A 13,625-nucleotide genomic window follows, 5' to 3' on the forward strand; every position below is an offset into this window, starting at 1 on the left:
CAACACCGGGGTGTGAATTTTTCATGCCTCTGAGAGATGTAGCTATATAGATATAAATTTTAAGTGTAGACAAGGCCTAAATTTTCATATAGACAAGCCTCAAGTTTAACCTAGGCTGGAGCCCTGTCTGGTGCTTTTTCATGTCTTGCATAAATCTAACATCTCAAAATCTTAGGTTGACCTAGCTACCTCACTCAGGACTGTGAAAAATTTCACACGCTGTTCAAAGTAATTAGGTTGACCTAACCCCCACTGAAAACACCAGTATGTCGACTGAAGAATTATTCTGTTGACCTAGCCACTGTCTCTTGGGGTGGTGGATTTACTACAACTAGGAGTACAAACTGAAATAAAATAAATCAATATTCTCAGCCAGCTAACGAAGCTAGCTGCTGAAGTAGCTGAGATCGATCACGATATCGCGCCTCGGCCGCGCGCTTCGATCGACTTCGACTCTCCCCCGCTCGCTCTCGCGCCGCCGCTCGTGCGGGTGTGGTGGTCCACATGATGCGATCGGGGATCGATATATATCGATCTAGATGAGAGACGATATATATATCGATCCCCAAATGATTGCCTACCCGCCCACGGGGCGTAGTGTGAAACGTACCCTACAGGAAGAAATCCCTTCCGTCGCTACAGCTGTGTAGCTGCAGGAGCACTTATAGAGTAGCTATACCCTAAATAACCTGGGGGTGATGGTTATGAATTACAGACCATGGGTGTAGATAAAATCTTTAAGGGTTCTGTGAATAATGTATTTCAGAAAAAAAAAGACTTTAAAAATCTTGTGTTTGAAAAGATTTTACTGTTACTTTAGGCTGCATGGATGCAGCAAATTGTGGGATCTGAACCAAAAACAGCCTTTTTTGAACAGAAGACTATAGATAGATATCAATTTCTGGTGGTTGGTGGACCCACCCATCAATTTCTGCAAAGTTTGAAGAGATGAGTCTGAAAATGTTTTATCTTCTATTGCAGGGGGTCGGCAACCTTTCAGAAGTGGTGTGCCAAGTCTTCATTTATTCACTTTAATTTAAGGTTTTGCATGTCAGTAATACATTTTAACTTTTTTAGAAGGTTTCTCTCTATACATCTATATAGTATATAACTAAACTGTTGTCATATGTAAAGTAAATAAGGTTTTAAAAATGTTTAAGAAGCTTCATTTAAAATTAAAATAAAATGCTGATCTTATGCCGCTAGCCCGCTCAGCCCACTGCCGGCCTGGGGCTCCATTCACCTAGGCTGGCAGCGGGCTGAGCAGGGCCTGCGGCCAGGACCCCACTTGGCAAGGGGCCTGGGGGTGGGTGGGATGGAGTTGTGGGGATGCTCCGAGCCCCCTGCCCTGAGCGGCTCTTGGCAGGGGGCTGGAGGGGATATTGCCCTGATTCCTCCCTCCTTCCCCAAGGCCCAGTCCCCACCTCTTCTCTGGAGCAGGGGTTCCAACTCTGCTTCTCCCCTTCCCTCTCCAGGGCCATCAGCTGTTCTGCCGCAGGGAGGGAGAGGAGGAGGGACAGGAACCCAGCACAGCTGGGGGAAGAGGCGGGGGCGGAGGGAGCTTGGCTGCTGGTGGAGGCTGCCCTGCAGTAGCAGCCTGCAGGACCAAGCTTCTGCCCCCGCAAGAGAGAGCGGGGGCGGAGAAGAGCAGGCTGGGCCGGGCAGGATTTTTAATGGCACGCTGCTGCCTGCCGGGGTCCTGGCTGCTGGCCCCGTCGAGCCCGCTGACAGCCTGGGTTTAGTAGCAGGCTGAGCAGGGCCGGCAGCCGTGACCCTGGCAGGCAGCACTGTGCCATTAAAAATCAGCTTGCATGCTGTTTTTGGCACGCGTGCCATAGGTTGCTGACCCCTGTTCTATTGTTACAGTAATCTCAAGTGTTGATTATAACAGCCTAGAGAAAAAATATTCTTTTCAAGGCTCTGGGTATATCTCAGCAAATCGGTTCTTTGCCATTGCAGGAGTCTTGGGCACGGGTGCACCTCAGTCTCTCCTGTTCTTTGCAAGTGGCACACAATAGTTTGGTCTCCTGAGGGTTGTAATACTGTAGTTTAATCCTGGTTATTGGATTCAATACATGGGTAAATGTGTGTGGTTCAGTGGCCACGAGATAATCCGATGGTCCCTTCTGGCCTGGCAGCTCTTTTTGTATAAATTTCAGTTTCCTCTTGTGTTTGTGTGGGTCTTTGACACAGTGATGGGGAAAAAAAAACCACATTTAAAATAGGCCCATTGTCCTAGATGCTGTACAAATACAGGGAGACAGGTCCCAGACAGGAAGAGCTTACAGTCTAATGTGGTTATAAAAAGCATAAATCGCAGTGGTTCTCAGGCCACTGTAATACTGTACCGTAAACTATTTTAAACTCTTTTGAAATTGACTAGATTTATGTTTGTCCTATTTGCTGCTATCAAGGACTATGTGGACAGCAGCAAGTCCATAAATAATCATGTGATTTTTCTACTGCTCTTGGGGGAAAAAGCTGAGCCATCAGCAGAAGCAGGCATCGGAGTTATTTGTGGGGGAGGAAGATATAGAAAATGGAGTTCGGGAGGACTAGATGGACCTTATCTCACTGCCTGCCTGCAACAGTCAGGAAGATCTTGGTGAGAGACAGAAGAAGGACCTTCAATCCTGACACTAACTTTAGAGAGGGGTGAAAAGACAAAAACATATATCTCATTTCCAGCAGCTACAAGCATGCTTCATATTTATCAGATCATTGTTAGCTAGGTGTTGATATGAAAAATGGAGGCCCCAGTGCAGGGTCCAAGGACAGTCTGCTATTAAAAATCTCTGCATCCTCTCTCTTTCCAATACCAGAGAGGCTGCAAGTTTTCAGGAGAGCATTGCTGGTACGGGGAAAGGAGAGTTTTCCCACCTTCATATTCTAGTGTTGGGTACAGAAATGACTATTACTGGTTCTGAATCTTGAACCAGTATAATGAGAGGGGAGAAATCACACATTAAGATTTGTTTGAGTGGCTCAGAGGTTTTGAATGTTAGTAGTAGTCCTGGTGGAGATGCGTTAGTGGGCAGAGTGCAAGTTGGGCACTCTCAGGTGCAGTTATCACATGGTTCTACAATTTTACCACATAGGTATTGAGCCCTACTACATAAAATAGTGGGCTATAAAATAAATAAATGGCACTTTCAAAATGCCTTTCACCTGAGTGCTCAGAGTGCTTTATAAAATGTTAAGGACAAAATGTTTAAACTTGGGGCCTAAAGTTAGGTACCCTAATAAGAGTTTTGATTTTTTTTCAAAGGTGCTAAGCTCTCTGTCCCATGGAAATCACTGGAAGCTCAGCACTTTTTAAAATCAGACCTCTTTATCTAGGTGCTTAACTTTAGCCACCCAGTTCAAATATTTTTTCTAATTCTCTTAACACCTCTGAAATGTGTAATAATTTCATTTGACAGCTGGAGAAACTTAGGCACAGAGAGCTCCAGTGACTTGCCCAAAATAACTCAGTCCTGGTCTACGCTTGGGGGGGATTGATCTAAGTTACACAAATTGAGCTACATGAATAACATAGCTGAAGTCAACGTACTTAGATCTACTTACTGTGGTGTCTTCACTATGGTGAGTAGACAGCTGATGCTCTCCCGTCGATTCCGCCTGTGCCTCTTGCCCTGGTGGAGTACCGGAGTCGATGGGAGAGCGCTCAATTTATTGCATCTAGATTAGACACAATAAATCGACCCCTGCTGGATTGATCGCTGCCTGTCGATCCAGCCAGTAATGTAGACAAGCCCTCATCAGTGAATCAATGGCAGAGCTAGGAATTAAGAATCCAGGAATACTGACTCCAGTCTGTTGCTTTGGTCATTAGCATTACTTGCATTCACCAGCAAAATTAATTTGATACTTTTTAAAATCTCGCTGCAGAAATCATGAACACAAGACAGCAGTGCAAGCGCATCTACTCATGGGTTGGAAGAGCAAAGAGCTCAGACCAGCAATTGAAGACCTTTCAATATAGGTAAATAACATTTATTTTAGGCTGAGGTGGAGACCCCTAAAGAAACATGCCATTTTTTTAGGGAGTAATCATGGACGAAAGTGCTGTAGTAAAAATTACCTGCATTACTAGCACTTGTGTCAGGTATATGTAGCAGGGTTGGAATAAGCATAAGCAATATCTTATGAAAACCATCAAATAAGGCTCAGTGCTATTGGTGTGTATGATATTGTAAACATCAAACAAGATTCTGGCCACAAAGTTCTTGCATTGTAAATTAGACATCTGGGCAACTGGATAAGGTATTCAACACTCCAATCTAAACAGTTATATAGGATTGCTCTGTGCTGTGTTTTTTTTTTTGCATTTCACTGGTGGAGGTAAGTGACTTGTGGCGTGGTCTTGAGTTTGTAAAGCACTTTGGATTCTTTGGGATAAAAGAGGTTATAAAAATGTAACTCTGATTCTTTATAAAAAAAAAAAGAAAAAAAAAAGGGGGTGGGTGGGAGTGGGGCTTGTTTCTGATAATTCCTTGGTAGCATCACTGACGTAACTCCATGGCTTGCATGCAAGCTAGCTGGCTGTCAGGTTACTCATGGATTCTGACCTACCTACGTTAGTTGCTATTGTGGGTGAAGAGAATTGAAGCATTTGAGGAGGAGACATATGCGTGGACTTTGCAAGGAAATCTGACAAGAGGGAGGGGGAAAAGACTCAAATCTGACTGACTGTTAACGTGGCAGTCTCTGATCTGTAAAGAATATGAAATGAATTTGTTAATCTATATGTTCCTTCATTTTCTAGGGGGATCTTGATTAAATCAGAAAGAAGTCTAACAGAAATGTGTATACTACTTGGAGAATTTGTTTTAGTAGAAGGGGAGAATGCTGATCAACCTTTTGTGGCAAAACTCCAGAAACTATATGAAGATGGTAAGAGCAAGTATTTTCATTATAATAGTTCCAATGTGCCTTCTATCTGGGGATCTTAAGCCACTTTTCAAACGCTAACTAAACTTCTTCACCACTGTGAAATAGGTATTACATCTATTTTATTTATAGATGAAGGTTGGATGAGGGATATTGAGGCAGAGAGAAGCTAAATGACTTGCCCAAAGCTACATTGTAAGTCAGTGCCAGAACACAACTCAGGACCTATGTCATTTAAAACAAAAACACCATTGTTTCAATTGACAGCTTTCCAAAATTATTGGTGGTTAAATGGTAGCTGATCTCTCTCCCCTCACCCCAGCATAGATACAATAAAACATTCCAATATGACTCAGGATTGCACATCTTGTTACATATAATAATTCAATGACAAATTTAGGTGGAAATAACATTTCTGAGGATTAAGTTTGTAACCGATGAAATATATGCATTTGTGGTCATTTAGACAATGAGTGAGGATATAGAAATAACCTCTTCATCTATAATGTGACCTGGTATTGATTACATATTAAGACAGTTTTGTGGAGGTAGGACTTTCATAATCTTCCTATTATTGTTTTAAGTACTTTTGTATAGTAATTGAGAGGAAGGATGATCTTGGAGTTAAGATACTGGGCTGGGACTTTGGCAATCTGGATTCAATTCCTATCTCTGCCAAAGACTCCCTGTATGATCTTGTGCAAGTTAATTAATTTCTATGTGCCTAAATTTCCAGTCTGTAAAATGAGGATAATAGTACTTTTTCTCCCTCTGTGTGTCTGGCCTACTTAGACTACATGCTTAGGAATAGAAGGCCCTTTCTTACTATGTGTATGTACAGTGCCTGACACAATCTGGCTTTGATCTCAGTTAGAGCCTTTTGGCCTGCTACAATACAAATAATGAATAATAATGCTGTAACTAAAACTAGAGTTTTGAATGCTGACTCAGTTTTTCCCTGTTTCCCTCTGTTGTAGGCTCTCAAGAAAAGCATGCAGTTGTTCAGTGGTTCTCTCGTATTACAGAGCTACCACTCAATAAACGGAAACTGCTGCAAAGAGAGGTTTCTCCCCAGGAGATATTTTTGGATAAAGCTCCTGGATATGAGACTGACATAAATGTGGAGACCATCATTAAAAATGTGACGGTATGTACCCAGGGAATGCTCTGCATACAGGAAAGGAGGAGGTGGAAGAACTTTGGAAAGCCTAAAGCAAGGGTGGAAACACTTATTTTCCCCCATGAAACCTATTTGAATTCTTGATGCAGCTCTGTAGGGATGTTGGGCATCATTAATACTTATACTCCTGGGGGAATTCTGTGCATCTGTGGACGCACAAAATTCCTCTGTCCCACATAATTTTATATTTCCCCACAAAAAGTGCATTTTGCCTAAGAAGTGCTGCCTTTTGGCCACCAGAAGCCAGTGTGGTGCAAGAACAGCTAGCTGTGTTCATGCAGCTGGCTATTCTGGTGCCACAGCGGCCTCTGGTGGGAAAAAGGCAGAACTGCAGCACTTCTGGGGCAGAATGTATTTTCTGGGGGAGGGGTGGGTGGAGGAATTCTATGGCCGGTGCTGCAGAATTCCCCCAGGAGCAGAAGTTAATCACAGCACCCTGCCCACGGAGCCAGGTTAGAAGAGTGGGGTTGGGGGGATGTGGAGCACAGGGATGTTGGGGAGGGGGGGGGGGCACAGACTGGGGTATAGGCTCAGGAGCTAGTGGGATGACAGCAGCCTGCACCTTATGTGGCACAGAGACTTTAGCAGCATTTTTGCTTGATGAGCTGAGCTTGAATACCCATCTCTTCTTCTGCAAGCAGTGGAAATTGCAGTGTATATATAATATATAAGCAAGAAGCAAAGAAGAGAGAGAGAGTTTAGAGAATCAGGGAGGAGGGGGGCTGGGCTCCAGCTGAGGTGTGTGTGAAAAGGGAGGAGGAGAAACTGGGTTCTGTAATTCAATTCATTTCACAGTTTTTTTTAGTCCTAAACTGATGGTGTTAAATTTGCAAATGAATTGGAGCTCAGCAGTTTCTCTCTGGAGTCTGGTCCTAAAGTTTTTTTGCTGGGATGACAGCGTTGAGCATGGGGGAGGGGGCCTGCAGAGACCCATGGGGATTGGAGGGGAGGGGGCAGATGTGCCTGACTGAATGGAGTGGCTTGGGGTCAGCCAGGGTCTGCATGGAGGAGGTTTCCCAGCTCCCTAAGAATCTCTTCCCCTACCCCCCGCCATCTCCCCCAAAAGGAAAAAACACTTTCACTCAACATCCTCCACTCCTAGGCTCCTTCCATCTCCCTCAGCTCCTCCGTAACCCCTGACTCACCCAAGCCTATGCATTGCTTCTGACAAGTGCAGGAAATACTGTTCTGTATTGTAGTTTAAATAAATTACTCAACATTCTGTATTAATATGCCTAGTAAGGAATCTGTCCCAAAAAAAAAATTGCCAGAATCTTTTTTTTGGTCTGTATTATTACAGACATACTTGTTGACTGATATTTTGAAATAAATTACCAAACAATTGAAACTGGCATGATTATATTATGTTGTTTTGACAAATAAAATATGCAGAATTTTCAAATATTGTGTGCAGAATTATTTTTTTTTGGTGCAGAATTCCCCCAGAAGTAGAATACTTAATATAGTCTAACAGTGTCCTCTATAATCCTTCTTCACAGGTGTACCAATAGCACAGTCATGGGATAAAATGTTAAGATACATGATTAGGAAAAATAACAAAGTACTAAGTAAACAGCAGCTACTAAAGGGTGACTTGATATTTTTCTCCATTTATAGGTGATACCTTTGGCCCCCGAGGAGGCGGTGCCTGTTAGGTCAAATGGAAAACAGATATTCTTTGTAAAGGAATCTTGGGATGGGAAATGCTTTAAGCCTCTGTCCCCTGGCTTATTGTCTGAGCTAAAAGAAGCTGAGAAAAATAAAAGGGTTGGCAGCCCAAGCCCTTTAACTGCCTGCCAGGTGTTTCCTTCAGACTTCATTTGCTCCTTGAAAGCAGAGACTGACAGAGTCACTCGGAGTACCGTGAAAACCAAGAACATTCAGATGGAAATAGAATCAAGACACTCTGCTTCCAAGTCCTCCCTGTCTAAGGAGAGACATTCCCAAAGGGTGGCAAATGGCATTAACACCCCAGGAGCAAGGAAGAAGTTACAGCTAAACAGTATGTACACAGCAATACTTTATCCAATGCAATGCTTTTAGTTTTGCTAATAGGTTTACTACTAGTTGCCAAATTAATAGCAGAGTTGCTGGACCTGGAGACTGAAGTCTTATGTTTATCCATAGTACAGCATAGGCAGCTCTCTGAGTAACTCCTGTGGGCCTGGCCTTCCTCTAGCCGCTGCGATCTCACTGCCAGGTCTTGTCACTTGGGAACGTGGTAAGTGGGGCTTATGGGGAGTACAGACCTTCAACAAATGGGTTCTTGTTTTGGGTAGTAGCAGCATCAAGAGCAAGAATCCCATCTCTACCTGCTTCACAGCTGATCCAACCACTGTATATGTCATAAGGAACGGATATAAGAAACTGAACAGTTTGGGATCAGCACATTGAGGATGGCTACCCCTTTCTATGCAGTTGACTATTGATCCTCTTCTTCTTAGTAGCTGGCCTTTTGAGATGAGGTGTATTGGAGATCTTTATTACTGTCTGTCATGACAGATTTGCTGAGTAAATATTGCTGAGAGTTTTGCACTGAAGGAGGTTATCATTGGGGAAAGGATATCACATCATGAAGAAAAAAAATAATCCGAAAAGATAGTCTGGTTTTCTAGTAGATGTAACCTGTGTGAATGCAATATGGCTCTTTGTCCCTTTTTAGTTTGTAGACCATGTGCAGTGGTTGAAGACTGCTTACCACCTCTAAGTTAATGGAGCTGAATCTTTAACTCAAGCAGTAGAGGTTTGTTCTCTTGGGGCTAGTCCACACTTACCAGCCGGGTCGACGCGGTGAGTTCGACTTCTCGGAGTTCGAACTATCGCGTCTAATCTGGACGCGATAGTTCGAACTCCGAAGCGCGCGGTGTCGACTCCGGTACTCCACCACTGCAAACGGCGGTGGCGGAGTCGACCTTGGAGCCGTGGACTTCGATTCCGCGGCGTCTGGACGGGTGAGTAGTTCGAACTAGGGTACTTCGAATTCAGCTACGCTATTCACGTAGCTGAATTTGCGTACCCTAGTTCGACCCCGCTTCTTAGTGTGGACCAGCCCTTGGATGCAGAGACCCTGGCATGTGACCCCAGCCACGGAGGCCTTGGCTACACTGGAGCTTTACAGCGCTGCAACTTTCTTGCTCAGGAGTGTGGAAAAAAAACACACCCCTGAGCGCAGCAAGTTACAGCGCTGCAAAGCGCCAGTGTAAACACTGCTCCAGCGCTGTAAGCGCGGCTCTCAGCGCTGTAAGCTAATCCCCAGGGGGAGGTGGAGTACCTGCAGCGCTAGGAGATCTCTCTCCCAGCGCTGGTGCCGCGACCACACTCGCACTTCAAAGTGCTGCCGCGGCAGCGCTCTCGCGGCAGCGCTGTACGACTGCAAGTGTAGCCATACCCTTAGATATGATTAACACAATTGGCGGGCCACTCTCAGGGGTCGAATTGAAGGAGGAAGAAGTAATAGCACACTCCCCTACTCCACCCTCACTCTAAGCCCCAACCACCGGGGACTGTACTCATACGTTGGGGAGATCTTTGGAATGATTGTCCCTCTTCTTTCTTTGATCAGTGGAATAGTAAACATTGACACTTAAACTAGCCTCTTTAGGCTTCAGAGTTAATGCCCCACAGAGGTGCAAACTTTATTTATCTTGCATGTTGCTGCTGTTTCAGGTAGTCCAAAGGCTCGGCCGTTGCATTCTGTTCATGTAATAATAGTTAAATTTGCAACAATAGGGGCTAGAGATGTAATCTGAGTTTTAAATAAAAGATGATGTATTGCAGCACAGAATCTATGTGTGACAGAAAGGTGCTGGTTTGCCAAGCCCAATTTGAGCCATGTGCTTTAATGGGATGTCGCCTGGGGTATCCATTTAATAATAAATTTCAGTGACTGCTGCTCAGTTAGGAAGTGTTAGCAAAAATTTCTCTTAAGTGGAGAAGGATTAGCCAGTGCTGAAGTTAGTGTGGTGGTCCATTGTGGGATTCCATGTTTGTGTCTCAATGATTCTATATCAAATGTGCTCAGTTTACAAGCAAAACTTATTTCCAACTGGCAGTCCTGGAAACTCGGTCTGGGATCTGAGTCAAGCTGGGTTCTTTCCTTCTCTCATATCATTACCAATGATAAAAGTTCTGTAGGCCAGCCTTTGTCCTTAGTAATGTCCTTGTGCATTCCCTGGAGTCTTGCATACACTTGCAGAAGTTCAAATAATTGGAATCTTTGTAAACAGTTTTATAACTTTAATAAACTTTTATAACCAGTTTTGTTTGCACAAGAAGGAATTAAATTCAGCTCCCTCCTCTCTCAGCTGTGTTGGCTATGCATGGATAACAAATAAGCAGCATTAAAAACATATTTTAATTACTGTAGCAAATAGGATGTCTCAGTTCACGTGTGGGGGAGCAAATCTGCTAACTAAGAAGGTGCGATTTTCATGTCACTTTTCAAGAGCAAAAGAATGCTTTGGCTCAGGAATTATATAGGTTTGGATGGAATTATAAAGCTCTAGTTGCTTTTTAATACAGAAGTTGCAAGACAAAAAAAAGTGCAGAGAAAATTAATTGGTCTGATAAGCATAGTATTTTTGTTTTAATGACCTTTGTAAATTAGGGCCATTATTTAAAGGGGATGATAAACTGTCTGTAGGAGTACTAAGAGAGAGATCCCTTTTAATTTCAAAGGTACTGGTTTGAGGTTGCTGTAAATCATGCAATGCTCCTGCTATGTTGGTGATTGTAAAATATGTACATCATCTGTTAAGCGGGATTGTTATGTACATCATCTGTTAAGCGGCAATGGATCAGCCAGCACATACACATTGTTGGTAATGTCCCTGCTCCGATGTCTCTTCTGTTATGAAGAGTAGAGTAGGTACTTCAGTAGACACCGAGGGCCAGATTATTCCAGTCTACTGGTTAAGCATACATTTAGGTGGCTACTTTGCATTATGGCCTGGCTAGATAAGAGACTGTTTAGCTATGTATGTGTGCAATCAAGAATACACATACATCTAGATGTTCATCTTTGCTCTAGTTTGCATGTGAGCTTATGCTTGGGAGAGGGGGAATTTGGGGCTTGAAAATTCAGACCCTAAATCTGTGTTCCATTTCACAAAGGAAACGTTTTTCCAATTAAATAGTTCAATTATTCATCCTCCATCATGTAACCCTAAACAGCAGTTAGATTTTATATGCCATGAGTGGCTTGGTAGCTAAGAGTTAACCAAATCAGTCATTTTAAAATTTGATGACCTTTTATCATTTTGTTTGGTTTTTAGGTCCTACGAAATCTAGAAACAAACTCACGGGAGGTGATGTTTTAGAACTCTTGGGTGATGACTGTGATGCTTTGGAACCATCAGCTACCAAGAGAAAGGTGACATTCACTAAGATTTTGGGCTCACCTCCAAAAATATCTCGCACCAATGGTGAGTCAGACTCACCACTGGGTATCAGGGGAGACTGGTCTAAGCTAGCTGAAACAATAAGGATAGCTCCCTACAGAAGGGGCCAAGATTCCAGCTCGAAAGCCAAGAATCTTGATGGGAAAGACGATGACACGTGGTAAGTGGCAGCATTGTTCTAATGCATCTTTGACTGGCGCCCCTCTTCTTTGTATCTTGTTAACCCTTTTTTAAAATAAATCATTCTCTTGAAGCAAGATATTATCAAAGATCCTGCAGGAAAGAGCAGGTGCTTCCTGCAAAGATGTCACTGGTTAATAGTAGGTGTTCGCTTCATTTTCTTTTACAGCAAATTGGGGGAATGCAAAAAAGCACACAGTGAGAGACGAAATATTGGATATGAGTGGTGGTAACTCAGTATTCAGTGCACTTCCAAAAATACTTATTTTCAACCTAACACTTTTAATATTGGGATTTTGGGAAGACTTTTTAGCTTTTCTTTTCTTTTCTTTTCAAAATTGATTGCTGTTTCCTTTATCTGCTTGGAGTAGTGGGGAAAGCTCTACCATATTTTATTTTGCTCCCATTATTCCTTGCCCTCCTACTCAATTTTTATTTTTAAAAAATCCCACTTTGAACAATTTTCTGATCATAGGAGAGTACTGACAAACTCTGTGAAATCCCAACATATGCTCAAATGCTTTGCCTGCTACGGAAGTAGAAAAGCTTTAATACTTACAAGAGACTCCATGGACCTGGGTTATGGAGGAGCTTCCAAAGCAAAGGGTACATGGAGGGGGAGGAATGTAAGGGGTTTGGAAAATGGGGTTGTGGGCTACACAGGTTGGGATGTTAGAGTGAGAAATGTAGGGGTCCAGGGCAGATATGGGAATGCAGAAAGGGTAGGTGGTTTAGTCATGTTGACCTTTACAACACTGTCATGAGAGACGCAAGCCTCTTCCTCTCCTCATCAATTTCCCTTCACTTGATGCATATACACCACACAGCTCTAATATCACCCCATGTGTGTAAGCTATACATGTATATAGATCTGCTCAAAGGTAGCCAAGCTATATTGGGCCTCATAAAATTTGTTATATGAGTCCTTCTCCAGACTTTATGTGCTAATCTATTCATGTTTGTGGCAAATTTAAAAAAAAAAAGGAAATTGCCACACAAAAATCTTAATTAAATTTGCTCAGTATATTTTCTATCAGCATAATCACTAAAAATCACAACAAGCAGGAAAAAATTCAGGCCTTCTTTATATTGTACATCATAAAAAAGGGACACCTTTTTCTTTACATGTCCTCTTTAAAGAAGTGTTAATATGGAACAAACATTTGATGGAACTGTGATCTAAAGTCTCTTGATCACACAGTTTTGGTGTGCTGTTAAATGTTTGCAGTGTTGTATGCTCAGAGTCTGCAATGTAGTGGAATTAAGAAATCTAAAAGAATAAAGAGGTATCTGCAATGAATTAAAGCAAGCGATTCACCTCAATATGGCCCATCATCTAATGGGCAAGTTGTATTTGTAATGCTATAGGTAGATGTCCCTTTTTTCATCAGGCATTTGAACGGTAGAAATGAAGAGGATGAAACTGAGGAGAGAGCCAGAGAATCCAGAAAAACAACCAAACAAGCAGCTACTTCTAAGAGCAATTCTAAAAGCGACACAAAGTAAATCCTGATATTCAAATGATGTTCACATGTCTTATGTTCACTTATTCCAAGAGTGATTTTTGGGTCACTTGACATAAAGACTAGATACAAATAGCCTTGTTCTTTCTCTAGTTTAGCTGAAGAGCAAGAGCTGATGACCAGGAGTCCAGTGGTGATCCCACGTTCTCACAGGAAATGTGTGCAGAAGACTACTGCTCGCATTGCAGAGCAACTCCAGTAAGTTTTCTCCATTTGTCTTAGTCAGATTGCCATTGGTGGCTTGCAGCCCTGGGCGTTCACCGAGTCTAATGTTGAAATGCAAGTCAAGTGAATCTCATTCATGCAAGGAAATACTTTGTGTGATTGCTAAGCAAATTGTTTGCAAGAAAACAATCCAAAATCCTTCTACTGTATTTGCAGATTAAAGCAAATACTTTCATCCTTTAATTAAAAGTAAAGTGAAAGGTAGAAAAATTGTTTGTACCCATT

The 13,625-nt window shown here is 42.6% G+C and overlaps 1 protein-coding gene across 2 annotated transcripts in view; it reads left to right on the forward strand.

Moving 5' to 3' along the window:
* The window catches only part of ORC1 (origin recognition complex subunit 1), a 32,646-nt gene that overhangs the window by 1,280 nt on the left and 17,741 nt on the right, over positions 1-13,625 (forward strand). Inside the window, exons 2-9 of one of the 2 annotated variants that reach the window (XM_039486253.1) lie at positions 2,482-2,605; positions 3,892-3,985; positions 4,769-4,896; positions 5,871-6,040; positions 7,691-8,075; positions 11,347-11,632; positions 13,044-13,154; positions 13,269-13,373. In XM_039486253.1, the coding sequence (XP_039342187.1) occupies positions 2,560-2,605; positions 3,892-3,985; positions 4,769-4,896; positions 5,871-6,040; positions 7,691-8,075; positions 11,347-11,632; positions 13,044-13,154; positions 13,269-13,373 (1,325 nt within the window). In that variant the 5' untranslated portion in view covers positions 2,482-2,559. The remainder of the gene's footprint in view (positions 1-2,481; positions 2,606-3,891; positions 3,986-4,768; positions 4,897-5,870; positions 6,041-7,690; positions 8,076-11,346; positions 11,633-13,043; positions 13,155-13,268; positions 13,374-13,625) is intronic. The other variant, XM_039486254.1, reaches the window with a different exon arrangement.

This window comes from Mauremys reevesii, linkage group 8 (assembly GCF_016161935.1).
Source record: "Mauremys reevesii isolate NIE-2019 linkage group 8, ASM1616193v1, whole genome shotgun sequence".
Taxonomy (NCBI): Eukaryota; Metazoa; Chordata; order Testudines; family Geoemydidae; genus Mauremys; species Mauremys reevesii.